Source organism: Ceratotherium simum, chromosome 4, assembly GCF_057802395.1.
Source record: "Ceratotherium simum simum isolate JZ-2026a chromosome 4, ASM5780239v1, whole genome shotgun sequence".
Classification (NCBI taxonomy): domain Eukaryota; kingdom Metazoa; phylum Chordata; class Mammalia; order Perissodactyla; family Rhinocerotidae; genus Ceratotherium; species Ceratotherium simum.
In genome coordinates, this window is record NC_141903.1 from 28,716,061 (window position 1) to 28,735,628 (window position 19,568).

Sequence of the window (19,568 nt, forward strand, 5' to 3'; positions counted from 1 at the left end):
AGTATTAGGTGCAGGGACAAATTAAAACAGGGAAAAGGAAAGACAAGAGAAGCTGAAGATAGGAGAGGGTGAGAGGGACAGACACCATGAGAAGAACATAGCAGACTGGGAAAACAGAGGAGCTGTGGGCAGTTCTGGTGAGGGGCATGGCCCCACCCACAAGAGCAGGTGTGAGCGACTCAGGAGAGAAGAGTTGTTGAACAAATGCATGTGCTTGGGATCTCAGAACAGGGAAATGAGAGCAGCGGAAAAATGGGTGGCAGCTGAAGAGATCCAAACCGCCAAGGCCATTTGACCACCTAGTCCAGGCTCCTTCACTTTCCAGATCACCATTGCTCCTTTCTGCTGCTTTCACTTCAGCAGCTCTGTTTGTCTAAGCTGTTTCCTTATCCTGTTCTTCTTCAAGGTTTCCATGGTTGACTTGACCATAATCTGGCTTGACCTTGACTTTGAACTTGACCTTGGACCTGATTCTGATTCAGACCCACGTTATCCCAATCATCCTGACCATGTTAAGTGTGTCCTGATTATGGGGACAGTGTCTGTAATTATGTGATTATATAGAACTAACTCTAGCAAAAGAATATAAATAAAGGCATGACCAACTGCTTATGAGTCTTTTTATATTCACTTTATGGAGATGGGAAAGGGGCAGCCTCCAAAACTATGGATTCCCACTCTCTCCTTGAGTCTATGAGGAGATAAGATTTCCACAGGCCTCCTTGTATCTTTGGGGCAGGCTGCAGGTGGGCTGGACCATCCTCGGTAATCTTTGGGCCAAGAACGTTTCTGGAGCAAGTGAGGGGAGAAGTGAATTTGGGGAGGAGAAAATGATAGCCATGCAAGTATATCAAGGCCCGATCTGGGTTACTAATTTCTTGTGAGCTATGCCCATTGATAGAAGCTGCTTCAAAGTGCTGTGGTCACATAAATATCCTCTATAGAAGGAACTCTAGCGCCATAGCTAAGAATGAATTGTATATCTTTGTATTTAAAATAAAAATGTACAATTTACCAATACTGTCAAAGTTTTCTTGGTGAACAGTGATATATACATTTAATAAGTAAGGAAGGCAAATCTTAGAGAGGATCTCAAGCCATGTAGTAGTCAGACCCAGGGATGTTCTGTTACGGCTACAGCAGGGGAAGTAGCGAGGGGAGAGACAAGGGAAGAAAAATTTTACTATGCTTATGGAAAGAAATGGGCAGAAAAATCTTCCCTCTGGGGATGACTTGTTGTAATGAAGGAGGTTTCCTTTTAAGGAACTTTGGAAGAGACCAATATAAAGAACCACTATGTCCATAGACCAGTTCCCAGTGGCAATTACTGATTAGGGAAAACAAGGATTCCAAGAGGGGATGAGGCATTCACTGGTATTTGTGTGTGTGTGCACGTGTGTGGATTTGTGTATGTGTGTGCATGTGCATGCGTTTCTTGGAAGCCAGGGGGATTCTTTGTACAAAACTTTCTCCTGAACAACAAGATTTATATGTTCTTCAGTTTTCTTTATAAACTGAGATAATACACCCTGATCTAAGAAACAAATACAAACAAAAGTAAAGATAAACTCTTTGGGGAGAATCTTTTATTGAGGTGAAAAAAACAGCCAGTCAGTCAGTGAGGCATGCATTTGAATGAGAGCACGACAACTCTGTCCACTCGACAAAGATGACTTCGAATCCGTCTCTGCCCCCCTCACAGAACCTTGGCCAACATGAGGGATAAGGCAGTCACAGCCCGGGATGATGAAGACGCCGATGAAGGTATCATTGCTCTGTATCCATGTCTATGGAGAAGTTAACAACTTCCTTCATGAAGAAACTGAACCTTCCCATTGCTTTTCCTATGGGAAGACACAGTTAGAAGATTTGTCCACACCAGAGGAAATTTTATATAACATTAGAGCTGAAAGGAACTATCGAGATTATGAGGCAGATGCTCATTTTACAGATAAGGAAATTGAGTCCCTGAAAAGGAATGTCTTTGCCCAGGCAGTTTCTGGCAGAGGCAGAAGCAGAAGCAGAATTTCCCTAGTCCAGTGATACTTCCATCCCACCTGCTGCTTCCACCATCCCAGAGCCTGGGCTGATCATCCAATATCTTAAAACAACAAAGAAGGTGAGCTTCTGACACGAGAGGTTGAGGGGGCCTGCCCCTCACCCTTTGCTGGTCAACAGTGCTTGTGATCAAGCTGGATCCTACATTAGTGAGGAGAACTTCCAGCACATTCCCCTTCAGAGTCCTTGAACACAAGCTAGTGTCTAGGCCAAGGTCCCGGTGTGTGTGCCTGTTACAGAATCTTCCCTTTTCTGAACTAAAAGTTTCCAAACAGGAATAGATATGCAGACATATCCTACTCGGCTCAGAGCCTAACCTAAGATTCTAACTTGTTAAGAAAATCACAAAGATGAAAAACGCAAGATCTAAGACAAGTAGTCAAAATCCAGTGGTCTAAAGAGAGTTAACAGTGAGCACAGCGGACTTGGTGTAAGACAGTAAATGGTAAGCTGCCTATTCTGCACCAAGGAAGTGACATCCACCTAGTTATATTGTCTTCAAAAACACTGTGCAGGCCGAACAAAATACTTCAGCAAAACATTTCCATGGGATTCCGGTCCAAGCACTGACAGCTTGCGTCTCTCTATTTTAGATTAAAAAAAAAAAGTCTTGATAGTAGTCTTATTCTCCCTATCGCTCTAAGGCTATAGATATTTAGAGCTGCTAGGAAATTGAGGATGATAAAGGCCTTCTAGCCACAGTTTGTTTAAGAATCAAGCTGGATTATAACCATTAAGTCTTTTAGAAGTCATGGAGGATAGTTGTTTTCAATTATTTTTTAGTGTGGAGTGCAGGAACTTTTCTTCAAACCAAGTATTGTGTGTAACTCCACTAATTAAAATAGTCAAAAGCTGTACTTGAGGTGGGAGATCATCCCAAATGCTGCCTTAACCCTTTGTTGGCTCCTGACTTGCCTATCCAGAAATTCGGGGCTCCAGGGACACCAATTTGAAAACTCATGGTCTTGTTGGACTCTCTCAATTGACAGACTGGAATTGGAGGTTCTGTCGTGGAGGGACCAGTCCAAGCTGGCAGAGCAGGTGGCCCAACCCTAGTCTGACAGTGAGGCACTCAGTTTTCTGTTTCTACCAGCTGCTTCTGGGGGGGAGTAAGTACAGCTGATAAAGAGTTAAGCAGGCTCATGGAAAGAGGAGAGGTTTGCAGTGGAGGACACTGGCTCCGGCTTCGTTGTTCTACCCACGAGGTACTCACAAGCTCTCGGTGCACAAGTGGCATTCATTCCCATAGGTGATGTAGTCAGAACCACAAACAGGCAGGTATGTGATGGGGCAGGGGATGGCCGCCACTGGGTACTTCTTGTAAATGCTGCAGTCCACCTGCGACAGACACAAGAGAATGTCCTGCTTTTCTCCTGGCCCCTATGCGAGGCTATCCCGGCCTCTGGTGTACGGGAAGCAAAATACTATCCTGCAAGTCCCAGCTCAGACACATATTCGCATGCTGCTGTGTCTACTTCTATTCGTAATAATATTACCACTAGGACAAATACTAGTCATATGAGCACAACTTCTATTATTACTAGTACAGTTAAGATTTCCTGAGCATTTCTACGCCAGGCATTAAACTTAAAACTTACATGAATTTTCTTTGTTTAATCTTCAGAACAACTGAATAGGATAGAGTCTACTTTTAGCTCTATTTACAGATGAGGGAAACTGAGGCTTAAAAAGAGAGAACTTGTATATATAGTTCTACCTAACTTGTATAATGTAAAAGCTCGTAAATGGTGGGGCTGGGATTTGAATCCAGAGCTAATGCGATTAACCAAGGTAACACTGTCCGGCCTCTCACATGTTGTCCCTTCCATGGAGACTTCACCAACCTCTCAGCTGGAAGTCCTCTCTCTCTCCTTTAACTCTGGAATATTTTTTTTAGGTTATGGTTATTTCTATGTATGTCCTATTTCATCAACTGCCTCTGGAAAGCAGAGGCTATTCTTTATCTGTGTCTGCCTCTCGCTTTTACCCCCACTAAACATACTGAATTAATCCTATATATACATTTCATAAATATTTGTGGACTAAATGAAAGTCAGTAGGAATTGAGATTAAAATGTAATTCAATATACTCACTGTTGTTGAAGACAGACTAGCAGCTTCTGAAAGACAGATACAGATGGAAATGTTAAAAATGAAGCAAAGTCTTAAAATCTCATTAATTAATGTAAATTTAGTCCCATAGATTAAGATTCTGTAGTTCCTCTGGCAATGAGTCTCAGCCCACATTCCTTCCTTACACAAAATTCCAGCTGTTTGCTGAATGGCCAATGGGTTAAATAAGCCCTTGGTTCAGGCAAGATAGTTATCTGAATTTCCTCCCTTTATCGACCATGGGATGCTTCTGGAGCTCCCAGTATCTTTGATAATGATTCAAAGTCAGAGAGCAATCAGAAGTATAGTGGTCACTACTCCTAAGAGCTTGGAACACCATCTTTGATATTCCTTCACTCCTAACTGATAAAAAAGAATGTAATGGAATGTTTTTAAGGTGTTAGAATCTGTTCTAACGCCTAATTTATTTAAGTAATTTTTCACCATATAAAAGTCTAGTTGCTGACTCCTGGGCTTTGGAGAATTGTGTTTTATGTTGATTCTCCTGGATTGACCTGGTGAGACATCCACATTTTTCTGCATCTTTGCACTGAGGAATAGTACCTAGTAATACCGACAACTTCCAATGTCCTTATGAAATGGTAGACCTGCGAAGAATTTAGTTCATTTTTTTGTTCCATGGATAGAAATAAAAATCCTTGAAAGGGAATACACTAGACCCAAATCCCCCAACTCCCACTGGGACATCAGATTCTCCTTCCCCAGGCCACAGCAGTTTCTGTTATAAACCAGTCCATTTTAAATGCACATGACCAGACATTTCTCTCAGATGCTGACATCCCAGGAGAGGTTAGTGGAAAAACTATCTTAATGGCTGTGCAGGGCGCTATCTACCCTGAACTCACCTAAAGTGCTGCAGAAACAGATCACTGTGCAGAGCAGAAGGAGACCCCCAGTGATCTTCATAGTGGAGATGGCAGAGGCTGCGCAGGGCTCTCACAGCAGCTGCATCAGCCATGCCCTAGGAAGCACTCGTGTTTATATGGCAGTGCTTGGTTTCTCCACCTTTCCTGTGAGGTCATCCAGAGTCAGTGTCAGCTCTAAGAGGCCTTCAAAGCACAATGTCACACCCTGGGTGGTGTGGGAGTCACTTAATTCCTACTTCCTATCTAACTAACTAATTGATTATTTGAGGTGAGAAGTATATTTTTGCCTGCCCCAGAGGTGGGGAAGGTTACTTAGAATTCTGAACTTCATATAGCAGAAGAGATTAATTATAGGCTGCTTGGCCTAGTCATGAAATAAGTGAAAATATCAAACTTTCTTTATTTCACCAAAATGGAGGATATTAAACCCAATTAGACAGATTGCACTTACATTTATATTTTGGTTCCTGGGAAAATATTGTTTTATTTTTGAGGCAATGAACCTGTGAAGCAAGCTGAGATCTAGTGGAAAGAACAGTGACCTTAGCGTTTATGAGGCTTAAAGAAAGGCATTGACATTTCCCAGCTGTGTGATCTTGGGTCAGTCATCTATGTGCCGTGAGCCTATATCAGCCATGAAGACCTGGTTATGTTGTAGTAACATATAACACCGAGATTTCTGTGACTTTGTACAAGTTTATTTGTTACTCAAACTACACATGTACAGTGGTCAGCTGATGGTGTTACATTGTCTTCAGTAGATCCCAGTGGACAGAGTAGTCACTATCTGGAATATCGTTCATTGTCAAGGTGAAGTGAAAAATGCATTCTTCAGGATTTCCCTTCTCAGCGATGAAATATTCCATCCCAGAAGTGACCCCACTGTCACTTTGCCTCACCATCATGTGGCCTGACCCAACCATAGAAGTTACAGAGTGTGATCTTACCTTGTCCCTTGAAGACCAGAAGGGGGAGAACTGGAAATAATTGGTGAATGACTCAGAGACAAACCCAGAGCCTTAGCTTCATCCCCTGTCAAGTGGGAACTATTGCCAGACACAAGCGAGTTCACATAATTGGAGTCATTTACGTTAAGTGTGTTCTAAAGTGCAGTGCATGCAGTTGTTATTGTGATTGTTATTGTTATTAATGATGAGCCAAGAGTCTCGCCGACATTAGATTGTAGACTGCATTGTCCAAGCACAATGGTCCAAATGGCTGTTGTCTGTCTATGGAGCTTAAGGACGTACAGCTGGGGGAAGGCAGTAGACTGCACTCTACCAGTCCTTTGCTTGGCAGGTTTGATTTTGTACGTTCTGAAACACAGCATCTACAAAAGATAATAAGTTAATAACAAATGACATTGCATGACGCCCTAAAATTTCAGCTTTCACATCTGTTTGGGAAGCAGTATAATCTAATAGTGAAGAATATGGGCATTGAGTCGAATGGATCTTATTTGGAATCTTGTTTTTAATAAATGTTGACTATGTGACTTTGAGTATATAGGTTAAGCTCTGGATATTTTAGTTTCCTTATCTGTGACATAGAAACAATATTTACAGGGGGTGAACTCAAGATGGCGGCGTCAGCAGACTTGGAACTCACCTCCTCCCGTGGACACAGCCAATTTACTACTACTTGTGGAAAAATTACCCCTGAGACAGAACTCAAAACTGGATAAGAGGAACTCCTGCAACAACGGACCATCCTAACTGAGGTGGAAGAGGCAGAGACTCCCTTCTGGAGAGGAAGAACGCTGCCTTCACAAGCCGCCAGCTTCATGGCCGCCGGGAGCAGCTCACAGGTACGCAGCCCTCCCTGGAGGCGCGGGGCCCTGAGCCGGGAGCGCCCCCGCTGTGGGCATTTTGTGGACCCAGCACAATCGACACCAGTGGCATAATATCTGACTTTGCCTGCTACTAAAACATTGGGGAGCACCCACAGAAAACCCGGTTCACAAAGAAACTAAAACCGGCTCTTAAAGGGCCCGCGCGCAAATGCACCCGTTTCAGAAAGCATCCTAAAATCACCAGAACGAAAGGTACGCAGTTCTGTGGTGAAAAGAGACTCAGCTAATAGGCCCCGAGTGCATCTCAGTGAGAGGTGAGACCTCTCCAGGGACTGAGACATTGGCGGCGGCCATTGTTGTGACCTGGTGTGGGCGTGCTGACACAGATGCCATTGGAGTTCTCCCTGAGGCCTGCTAGCCCAGGTCTGCCCCACCCGCTAGAGCACCGACTTAATCCAGCTCTGTCAGGGCAGGCAGCCCACCCTAGAGACTGGCCCCACCCAAAAACAAGCCCTCAGGCAACTTGTGGGCCTGCATAGATTGGTGACTGGATTCTCTGCAGCCTGGCAACTGAGCCGACTTCAGCGGGGCAGGGCATGCACAAGGAGCGGGTGGAGAGTGTAGGGCGGTGGCGGAGTGTGTGGGGCTCCCGCCATGGAGAGACTGGGTCCGCTTCTGGAGGTCGGGGCACGCACACGGGGCAGTACTGTGTTGACTATGTGTGTGGACCTGTGGACAGCAAGGGCTTGTCAGCTGCACAAGACTTGTGTTTCTCAAAGACCCACATAGGGGTTTTGCCCCACCTTCCAAAGCCTGAAACAATTGGGTGCTCCTGTGCCTGAGGCCAGCCCCACCGAGCTGCAATCCACAGAGAGCTGACAAGAGCCCTAATAGGCTAGAGACTTACAGCAATTGTAAGGCCCTGAGCCTAACAACCTGCCACACTGGGGGTCTACTCACTTAAAAGAAACACTGCAACACAAATGTGGTATTAGAACTTGCAGCCAACTCTGCTGGGGCTCCCCACACCTGATACTCCCCACACAACTACAAACAGCTGAACATTACAACAGCTGACCAGGAGCATAACTCGGCCTACCTGGGCACATACAGGGAGAGCAAACAGGCCACAACAGAAGGACACACGTAGCCCACATAGGGGTCACCCCTGGTACATTGAGAACTGAGGGAAGCACACTGGAAGCCTCCTAAGGCATCACTTACATAAGGTCACCTATCCAAGAGCAGAAGACGTTGCTGACCTACCTAATACGTAGACACAAGCACATGGAAAGAGGCAAAATGAGGAGGCAAAAGAATACATTCCAAGTAAGGGAACAGGACAAAACCCCAGAAAAGGAACTAAGTGAAACAGAAATGAGCAACCTACCCGACAGAGAGTTCAAACAAAGAGTGTTAAGGATGCTCACTGATCTGGGGAGAAGAATAGATGAACTCAGTGAGAATGTCAACAAAGAAATGGAAGATATAAAAAAGAACCAATCAGAAATGAAGAATACAATACTGGAAATGAAAAATTCACTAGAGGGACTCAAAAGCAGAGTAGAGGATACAGAAGAACGGATCTGTGAGCTGGATGAAAGAGTAGAAGCAATTACCCAAGGTGAACAGGTAAAAGAGAAAAGAATTAAAAAGAGTGAGGACAGTCTAAGGAACCTCTGGGACAACATCAAGCGCACTAACATCCGTGTTATAGGTGTCCCGGAAGGAGTAGAGCGAGACAAGGAGGCAGAGAATCTATTTCAAGAAATAATAGATGAAAACTTCCCTAACCTAAGGAAGGAAACAGACATCCAGGTACAGGAAGCACAGAGAGCCCCAAACAAGATAAACCCAAAGAGGCCCACACCAAGACACATCATAATCAAAATGTCCAGAATTAAAGATAAAGAGAGAATCCTAAAAGCTGCAAGAGAATGTCAAGTTACATACAAAGGAAACCCCATAAGGCTATCAGCAGACTTCTCAGCAGAAACCTTACAGGCTAGAAGAGAATGGCACGATATATTTAAAGTGCTAAAAGGAAAAAACTTACAGCCAAGAATACTCTGCCCAGCAAGGTTATCATTCAAAATGAAAGGAGAGATCAAAAATTTCCCAGACAAGCAAAAATTAAAGGAGTTTGTCACCAAGAAACCAGTGCTACAAGAAATGTTAAAGGGACTGATTTAAGGGGAAAAGGGAAGACCACAAATAGGAAAAATTATCTAGTTCCATGATAAGAAGGTAATGGATACAAATGCACAAAAAAGAAGTTGGATATGATATCAAAAACATGAGGGAGGAGGGGAGTTAAAGAGTACAGCTTTCAGACAGAGGTCAAACTAAAGTGACCATCAATTCTGTATAGAAGAAGAAAGGAACAGAGAAGGACTACTAAAACACTGAGAAAAAAAAAAGGTTAAAAAATGGCAGTAAGTACATACATATCAATAGCTACTTTAAACGTCAATGGACTAAATGCTCCCATTAAAAGGCATAGGGTGGCTGATTGGATAAAAAGACAAGACCCATATATATGCTGCATACAAGAGACACACTTCAGACCTAAAGACACTCATAAACTGAAAGTGAAGGGATGGAAAAGATACTCCACACAAATGGCAATGAAAAGAAAGCTGTGGTAGCAGTACTCATATCAGACAAAATAGACTTTAAAACAAAAACTGTAAAAAGAGACAAAGAAGGGCATTACATAATGATCAAGGGAACAATCCAACAAGAGGATATAACACTTGTAAATATCTACGCACCCAATGTAGGTGCACCTAAGTATATAAAGCAATTATTAAGTGACATAAAAACAGAAAGAGACAGTAACACGATAATAGTAGGGGACTTTAACACTCCACTTACACCAACAGATAGATCATCCAAACAGAAGATCAATAAGGAAACATTGGCCTTAAATGACGCACTAGCACAGATGGACCCAGTAGATATATACAGAGCATTCCATCCAAACACCGAAGAATACACGTTCTTTTCAAATGCACATGGAACATTCTCCAGGATTGATCACATATTAGGCCACAAAACAAGTCTCTATAAATTTAAGAAGATTGAAATAATACCAAGCATCTTTTCTGACCACAACAGTATGAAACTAGAAATCAACTATAGGAAGAAAATCAGAAAAGCCACAAATACGTGGAGATTAAACAAAATGCTACTGAACAATGACTGGGTTAACGAAGAAATCAAAGAAGAAATCAGAAACTACCTGGAGACAAATGAAAATGAAAATAGGACATGCCAGAACTTATGGGATACAGCAAAAGCGGATCTAAGAGGGAAGTTTATAGCAATACAGGCCTATCTCAACAAACAAGAAAAATCTCAAATAAACAATCCAACAATGCACCTAAAGGAACTGGAAAAAGAGGAACAAACAAAGCCCAAAATCAGTAGAAGGGAAATCATAAAAATCAGAGCAGAAATAAATGAAATAGAGACCAAAAAAAAATAGAAAAAATTAATAAAACCAAGAGCTGGTTCTTTGAAAAGATCAACAAAATTGACAAACCTTTAGCTAGACTCACCAAGAAAAAAAGAGAGAAGGCACAAATAAGTAAAATCAGAAATGAAAGAGGAGAGGTTACAACAGACACCTCAGAAATACAAAAGATTATAAGAGACTACTATGAAAAGCTATATGCCAACCAATTCAACAATCTGGAAGAAATGGATAAATTCTTAGAATCATACAACCTTCCAAAACTGGACCAAGAAGAAGTAGAGAATTTGAATAGACCAATCACCAGTAAGGAGATCAAAACAGTAATCACAAACCTCCCCAAAAATAAAAGTCCAGGACCAGACGGCTTCCCTGGTGAATTCTACCAAACATTCAAAGAAGACTTAATACCTATCCTTCTCAAACTCTTCCAAAAATTGAGGAGGGGGGGAAGCTCCCTAACTCATTCTATGAAGCTGACATTACCCTGATACCAAAACCAGACAAGGACAAGACAAAAAAAGAAAATTACAGGCCAATATCACTGATGAACATCGATGCAAAAATCCTCAACAAAATACTAGCAAATCACATACAACAATATGTTAAAAAGATTATACACCATGATCAAGTGGGATTTATTCCAGGTATGCAGGGATGGTTTAACATTCGCAAATCAATCAACGTAATACACCACATTAATAAAATGAAGAATAAAAATCACATGATCATCTCAATAGATTCAGAGAAAGCATTTGACAAGATCCAGCATCCATTTATGATAAAAACTCTGAATAAAATGGGTGTAGAAGGAAAGTACCTCAACATAATAAAGACCATATATGACAAACCCACAGCTAATATCATCCTCAATGGTGAAAAACTGAAAGCTATCTCTCTAAGAACAGGAACCAGACAAGGATGCCCACTCTCACCACTCCTATTTAACATAGTACTGGAAGTCCTAGCCAGAGCAATCAGGCAAGAGAAAGAAATAAAAGGGATCCAAATTGGAAAGGAAGAAGTGAAACTGTCACTATTTGCAGATGACATGATTTTATGTATATAAAACCCTAAAGAATCCACCAGAAAACTTTTAGAAGTAATAAACGAATATGGTAAAGTTGCAGTATACAAAATCAACATACAAAAATCAGTTGCATTTCTGTACACTAACAACGAAGTAGCAGAAAGAGAAATTAAGAATACAATCCCATTTACAATTGCAACAAAAAGAATAAAATACCTAGGAATAAACTTAACAAAAGAGGTGAAAGATCTGTACACCGAAAACTATAAAACATTTCTGAAAGAAATTGAAGAAGACACAAAGAAATGGAAAGATATTCTGTGCTCTTGGATTGGAAGAATTAACATAGTTAAGATGTCCATACTTCCTAAAGCAATCTATAGATTCAGTGCAATCCCTATCAAAGTTCCAACAACACTTTTCACAGAAATAGAACAAAGAATCCTAAAATTTATGTGGAACAACAAAAGACCCTGAATAGCTAAAGGAATCCTGAGAAAAAAGAACAAAGGTGGAGGTATCACCCTCCCTGACTTCAAAATATACTACAAAGCTATAGTAACCAAAACAGCATGGTACTGGCACAAAAACAGACACAAAGATCAGCGGAATAGAATCGAAAGCCCAGAAATAAACCCACACATCTATGGACAGCTAATCTTTGACAAAGGAGCCAAGAACATACTATGGGGAAAAGAAAGTCTCTTCAACAAATGGTGTTGGGAAAACTGGATAGCCACATGCAAAAAAATGAAAGTAGACCCTTACCTTACGCCATACACAAAAATTAACTCCAAATGGATTAAGGACTTGAATGTAAGACCTGATACTGTGAAACTTCTAGAAGAAAACATAGGCAGTACGCTCTTCGACATCGGTCTTAGCAACATCTTTTCAAGCACAATGTCTGACCAGGCAAGAGAAACAATAGAAAAAATAAACAAACGGGACTACATCAAACTAAAAAGCTTCTGTACAGCAAAGGAAACCATCAACAAAATGAAAAGACAACCTAACTATTGCAAACCGTACATCTGATAAGGGCTTAATCTCCAAAATATATAAAGAACTCATGCATCTCAACAACAAAAAAACTACCAACCCAATTCAAAAATGGGCAAAAGTCCTGAACAGACATTTCTCCAAAGAAGATATACAGATGGCCAACAGACACATGAAAAGATGTTCAAAATCACTAACTATCAGGGAAATGCAAATGAAAACTACAATGAGATATCACTTGACGCCCGTCAGAATGGCTATAATTAACAAGACAGGAAACAACATGTGTTGGAGAGGATGTGGAGAGAAGGGAACTCTCATACACTGCTGGTGGGAATGCAAACTGGTGCAGCCACTATGGAAAACAGTATGGAGATTCCTGAAAAAATCAAGGATAGAACTACCATATGATCCAGCTATTCCACTGTTGGGTATTTATCCAAAGAACTTGAAAACACCAATTTGTAAAGGTACATGCACCCCTATGTTCATTGCAGCATTATTCACAATAGCCAAGACTTGGAAGCAACCTAAGTGCCCATCAAGGGACGAAAGGATAAAGAAGATGTGGTATATATACACAATAGAATACTACTCACCTATAAGAAACGATGAAATCCAGCCATTTGTGACAACATGGATGGACATTGAGGGTATAATGCAAAGTGAAATAAGTTACAGGGAGAAGGTCAAATACCGTATGATTTCCTTCATTAAGTAGTAGATAATAACAACAATAAACAAACACATAGAGACAGAGATTGGATTGGTGCTTACCAGAGGGGAAGGGGGGAGGTAGGAGGGTGAAAGGGATAATTTGGTACATGTGTGTGGTGATGTGTTGTAATTAGTATTTTGGTGGTGAACATGATGTAATCTATGCAGAAATAGAAGTCTAATGATGTACACCTGAAATTTTTACAATGATATAAACCAATGTTACAAACCAATGTTACTGCAATAAACAAAAAATTAAAAAAAAAATAATATTTACCTCTCAGAGTGGTTTTGAGTATTAAATGGAATTATATATATATAATTGTGTATGTGTGCGTACATGTGTATCAGAGTGTGAAGACCATAATTATAGCTTGATATAAGGCAGCTAATGATAGGAATGTGATCTTCATGACAACTCATGAGGAAGGAATTTTTACTACCCTAATTTTACCAGTGAGTAAGTTGAGGCTCAGAGGATTTAAATAATCTTTCTAAGATCATGATACCAATTAATGGAGGAGACTATGTTGCGTTCAGAAAAGAAGGGAAGTGAATGTCCTGATAAAGAATTATAAGTTTTATCGTTTCCTGTGAAAATTTGAAGAGAATGAATACTGAGAAAAAGCCATTATGTTTCAAGAAGAGGCGTCTTTGTTGCGCTTTGAAAATGCAATTTTAGCCAAGAGGAGTGGAAATGGGATCAAAGGGTGATGAAGATGAAGGGGAGGGATAGGGTTACAGTGTTTTTAAATGTTTGATAGTGAACGAGAGGAGGGGAATGGAAGAAGCTGAGGCTTCAGAAGGGTCTAGCATAGCTGCATGTCCTAAAGCTGAAAGGAAAGAAGAAATTTAAGATATGTGATGGAGGGTGGCTAATTAAAGGAATATGGAAAAGTAGGAAATAAGATTGAGAGCACAAGGTGAAATATCATTTCCTCTGACACAGGAGACAGAGAAGAGTAGATGAATGTAGAGACAGAGATATTTTCAAAGGGAGAGGAAGAAAGATAAAGGGTAACCCATTGTAAGGTTGAATCCGGCTGCTAAGTTATGGGGTTGCCTTTTGAGTGGAAGAATTGGGTTAATCTGGAAGCTGGAGAAGGATGGAGAAGGCTTGGTACAGACATGGATGGGAGCATGTCAAATAGTCAACAATGGCTATAAACTTTAATGACCACTAGACAAAATTAGCACTAGATTTTTGCAGGTTCAGTCAGTACCATGCTGAATATTTCTCCCAAACTTTGTTTTAATGCTGAGTGAGAAATGGAAAAAAAATGATTTTATGGATTGGGAGTGTGTACATCAGAGACTTGAGAGGGGCTTGGAAGAGAGTTAAGTGTTCCAGAAGGTTCTGATGAACTATGCACAGCAATAGTGTGAGCAATTAAGGGTTTAGAGGTCCAAGTTCAAGAAAAATGTGGACTTAGTAGTAATAGTAGGTGTAGGGAATGTGAACAATTGTTTATGGAGGCTGTGACTAGTAGGCAAAGGATCAAATTTAATTTCTCAGAGGTGGGGCTGAGACAATGATCCACAGGGTGTATCCTCACATAAAGCAGACAAAAGATGGTTGGAGATAAAGGTTTTGAATTCAAAAATGTGTGGAAAAGTGAGGTCAAGGGATCAGGGGTGGGGTTGCTTTGGGTTTTGGCAGCTGTTTACATGGAGAGGAAATTTCCAAGCTGCACAGTGAGCCAGAAATTATAGAGGGTGCTTCAGGGGTGAAAGATGAAGACTGTGAAGATAAAAAAGCAGTCCCTTTTAGGCTGAGAGCGGTTTATTGATTCCTCCTAATATTCCTGCAAGGGAGGGAAAAGTTGAGGCCTGCTAAAGAGGATTGCTCTGACCATGGTTCCATTCTAGGGAAGGTGAAATAGCATTAATGCAGGAAAAGGTAAAAGTGAAATGAGAGAAAAGTTTGAGAGTATTGGGGCTTTCTTCCCCGTTGGATTTAGGATACCACAGGGAAGAGAAAGATGACCCATTAGAAGGTCAGAGAAGGGTGAGAGAAATGAATTGGAGCAGGGTCTGAACGAAGAGTTCCTGGGTCGGTTAGCTGGAGAGAAATAGGGGAGACGGCACTGTGGTGGGGCAGTAATCCAGGTAGAGAGTGACGGCTGTAGAAAGGGAGAATTATGATAAGAAAATTAACCATATTTTAAGCACGTACTATGTGCTACAACAGTGCTATGCCTGTTGTTGCATGATCTCATTTAAGACTCACAACAATCTTAGAGAGAGATGTGGTTATTGGCCCTGTTATTTAGCTGAGACAACAGAGACTTAGAGAAATGGCTGGTTTAAGGCTAAGAGTCGACGCTCTGTAGTCCTCTGGTGGATTGCCTTTAAATCAAATCTAAGAGGTAGATTTGGAGACACATTGGAAATTGGAATAACAGAAGTGAAACTGGCTGGATTAGAGTGCTCAGGAAGGACAGCTGATGTTTCAAACGAGTAGACAGAGTGGGCAGAGCGCTGGATCAGACTGCACGGCATTTTCATATGTGAGGATCACCTGGACAGAGCAGGGTCCCAGTGAGGAGAAGGGACGATTGAGAGTTGGGTGACAAGGATCCTGCCCTGCACCCTCCCCCCCATATCTATGTAAGGTACAATGCTGTGACAGTCCCCTCTCCACTTTGTGCCTTGTGCTTCTCCCACATCTAGGGAAATTCACCTAGATTGGTGCTTCAAGTTTTCAAGTTAAAAATCCCTCCTTGGACCACTAATATGAACAACTGAAAAATAAGGCTGAGTATTATGGGGGATGGTAGGAAGAAGCAGTTGGAACTTTACTACTTAATTCTGTTTTTCCCTCCTAATTGCCGTATCAGCCAACCCCCAACCCCCAGGCTCCTTCCTTCTTGGCACCCAGCACACACTCCATCCAGTATCCTCAAGGCCTTCTTATGACAGTTTTAAAATCGGTGGCCTAGATTTGGCTGGACCAGCTCCGGCTTCCTGTCTGTCCTCCTCTCCCTTCCCTGTGTGGCTCCTTCACACTCCTGCTCTTTTCTTTTCATTTCGTTCTTTGGATGTAGCCCCCACTGTAATCAGGCCCTTTTCTGCACTGGGGCACAGTGACCTAGAGATCAGGATATTTGCATTTTGGTCTTGTGTCTGGCAGCAAGATCCTTGTTCCCGGCCTCTCATGGGAACAGGGAGTTAGTACATCCGGGGATCCTATGCTTTGGTTCTATTCAATTTTTTTGAATCACTGAGGCTAAATAGTTCCAGTCATGGGACAAGACATTGTGACAAAACAGTGGCACCTGTTTTTTCCTGTGAGTTCATGTAGCTCCTAGGTGACCTCACACTATCTGGATCTAGATTACACACACACACACACACACACACAGCTCACAACTCCTATTGGTAAAATCATATCTACTGTGCTCAGTGGTGAAGGGGACACCTGTAAGCCCAGAGTTAGCCAACGTTAGAGAAGATATTAATCTGCTAGCACTATCATAACAAAATACCAAGGACTGGGTGACTTCAACAAGACAAATTTATTTTCTCATAATTCTGGAGGCTGGAAGTTCCAGATCAAGGTATTGGCAGGGCTAGTTTCTCCTGAGGCCTCTCTCTTTGGCTTTTAGACAGCCACCTTCTCACTGTGTCCTCACACGGCCTTTTCCCTGTGTGCGTGACCCCTGGTGTCTCTTCCTCTTCTAATAGAGACACGAGTCCTATTAGATTAGGGCACTACCTTTACCACCTCATGTAACCTGAATTACCTCTTTAAGAGCACCATCTCCAAATGCAGTCACACAAGGGGTTAGGGCTTCACCATGAGAATTTTGGGAGGATACAGTTCAGTCCGTAACGTTCTATCCTCTGCCTCCACTCCCTCCAGATTCATGTCCTTCTTACATGCAGAGAATCATAGGCCTTTGATCTTCAAGACACAGTATCCCATGAAATGTTAACTAGCATTTTTTGAAAAATGGATTGCTGGTCCACTACACTTGAGAAACACTGATACTCTATCTCTTTTGAGGGGATTCACAATGCATTTTATCTTTGCTTATTTTTATTTATTTATTTATTTATTTATTTATTTATTTATTTATTTTTTGTGAGGAAGATCAGCCCTGAACGAACATCTGATGCCAATCCTACTGTTTTTGTTTTTTTTTGCTGAGGAAGATTGGCCCTGGGCTAACGTCCGTGCCCATCTTCCACTACTTTATATGGGATGCCACCACAGCATGGCTTGGCAAGCAGTGCGCGCCCCGGGTCCGAACCTGCAAACCCTGGGCCGCTGAAGCAGAGTACGTGCACTTAAATGCTGTGCCACTGGGCTGGCCCCTACAATGCATTTTATTTTACTAAAGGCTCTATTAAATTTTCTGTAATACAGAAATGTTTTCACTTTATTTAGCTCAATTTTCCCCAAACTAAATTTGCCATAGTTGGCTTATTATTTTACAGAATATTTAATAACGTATAAAGGGGTTTTAGTGTTTCCTTGGACATTAAGAAATAACAATTTAATCTGATTTTCCATTATGTCATGATGTCAAATATAAAAACTTGTTACCAAGGAGGATCACTGAATTTTGGGTCTGCTTGGACTTCTCAGAAAGTTTTGATCCTACTGAACGGAACTGCATCTCTAAATGGCTTCCATACATTCTAGTTCTCTACAGTGGAGCTTAATAGAATGAGGCTGCTCTCTCTTTCCAAGTATATCCCTTCACATATGCAACAGAAGTTCTAGAGCGCCTGATAATGGTCGTTTTTCTCCAGTAAGCATAATAGGGAATCAAAGTTTGGGCAGATTCTGGGCAAAAGTGTGAACAGACATAGGTACAGTCTGGGGGAAGCAGTTAGGGAGAAATCGCAGCTCATGTCTTGCATTTCCCCAGTCTGTGAGCCCTCAGCCTCGCTTCTCAGGCTGTGCCCTCAAAACGATGGTGAAGGAAAAACCCCCAGGTCCTTAGGTGAGGAGACTGGAATGTGAAGCTATTGGAGTGGGTTGACTCGTCAAGTGCAAAGGCGCAGAAGTCAGGAGAGTGCCTGAGTCAGGTGTGTGTCAGAGAGGAGGGATTTAGGAACCAGGGTTGTGGGAAGGAGACAAAGCTGTAGACAAGGAATCTTCACGGAAGGAGAGGCTGGGCAGCGAAGAAGGAGGATTAAGAGCTGAAACCCAAGAGGAGGGATAGAGAAGAGGCGAATTACATGGGAATTTTCTGTTTCCTTATTTCTCAATTGGGAAAATGAAATATGGTGAGAAAGAGTTTTCGCGTCAAATTGCGTAATAATGTCAAATTTAATGAGGACTACAAAGGAGGAAGATAACAAGACAGGCGCTTACAGGGAGCCCCAGGGCCTGGAAGGCCAGAGAGATGGAGAGGAAGTTTGTCAGGGGCTAGAGTGATCAATGCTGAATACCAAAGCATCTGGCAGCCTTATTTCTTTACTTAGTTCCATGGATAGACTTCAGCTTCCTATCTGAGACTTGTGGCCTGAGAAGATCTGGACAGCAATTTTATAAAGGATTTAGCCCTATGGTCTAAGGACAACTGGATTGTGGAGGACATGAGCCATCTCACAATGCAGGTGGAGGGATGGTAGGACACAAATGTGGAACCTGAGTACCATGAAGTCTTCGACAAGCTTGATAGGAAAGGCTGCAGACATCACCCTAAAATCTATTTTTTTCTAAAATGAACAATCTTTCAATATGTCAGCCAGCCAATATGGAATAGACTTTCCAGATAGGTGGTGAGCACTCCATTATTGGAGATGTGCAAGCAGAGATGGTATTTTGATCATTTGTCAGAGACACTTGGAAAACAAGAGAGGAGTAGACTTGGCTGGAGAAAACTTTGCACTTGAGATGAGAATCCCTGGGATCAAGTGTGGCCTCCACCACATACTTATTCCTTCTTACCTTTCTAATTTAATTGTTTTCATTTGTTTAATGAGTACCGTAATGCCCACTCCAGTGATGTGACTATCAAAAGAGAAACTGACCAAATTTTCATCATAAGCTTTGAAGTGATTTATCCATGTATTATGAGGGAGTATAAATTTTAATTTAAACATCTTAGCAATATAGACACTCTGCTTATCCATAACAGGACATGTATTCAGTCCTCCTGGGAGGCCCGGAAAGGGGAGTCATTATCCCTCTCAAAGTGCGTGTTCTTCTCTCTTTTCTTACCATCACTCGACTCTTTGAACCGACCTTGGAACCTGTCCAAAAGAGGCATAGCTAGAGAGACATAACCTCGCCCCATTGCTATGCCTGACTTCTGGGGAAACTCTGCTCCTCTCCTTCAACATGTGTCTTCTGTTCACAGAGGATCTTGTCACTCAAAGCCTTCTGGCCTACAAAAAACTGAGAGTATGTGACATGGGAACATTGTTCTTCACCAAACTCTACTCCTGCCCAAACAAACATACTGAGGGAGAGGATGAGGCTTTTAAAACATACATCTTTTTGTCTCTCATCCTTTGCTTATCTTCTCCCTG

General features: G+C 41.8%; 1 protein-coding gene across 1 annotated transcript; it reads right to left on the reverse strand.

Moving 5' to 3' along the window:
- Nucleotides 1-1,778: 1,778 nt before the first annotated feature.
- On the reverse strand, nt 1,779-19,333 carry LOC147917227 (serine protease inhibitor Kazal-type 7-like). Its single transcript, XM_087430276.1, has 5 exons — nt 19,258-19,333; nt 5,037-5,114; nt 4,153-4,178; nt 3,272-3,396; nt 1,779-1,844 (listed from the first exon to the last, which is right to left on the reverse strand). The coding sequence occupies exons 1-5, from the start codon at nt 19,331-19,333 to the stop codon at nt 1,799-1,801; spliced, it is 351 nt and encodes a 116-aa protein (XP_087286402.1). The 3' UTR covers nt 1,779-1,798.
- Between the last annotated feature and the right edge of the window lie 235 nt (nt 19,334-19,568).

What these genes read in the sequence shown, in the direction of transcription:
- LOC147917227 (XM_087430276.1), bottom strand. Translation starts at nt 19,333, where the DNA reads ATGGGGCGAGGTTATGTCTCTCTAGCTATGCCTCTTTTGGACAGGTTC. An exon ending in CTAGTCTGTCTTCAACAACA is followed by an intron (nt 3,397 to 4,152) that starts GTGAGTATATTG and finishes TGTCTGTCGCAG; the next exon opens with GTGGACTGCAGCATTTACAA. An exon ending in CACTTGTGCACCGAGAGCTT is followed by an intron (nt 1,845 to 3,271) that starts GTGAGTACCTCG and finishes GTCTTCCCATAG; the next exon opens with GAAAAGCAATGGGAAGGTTC.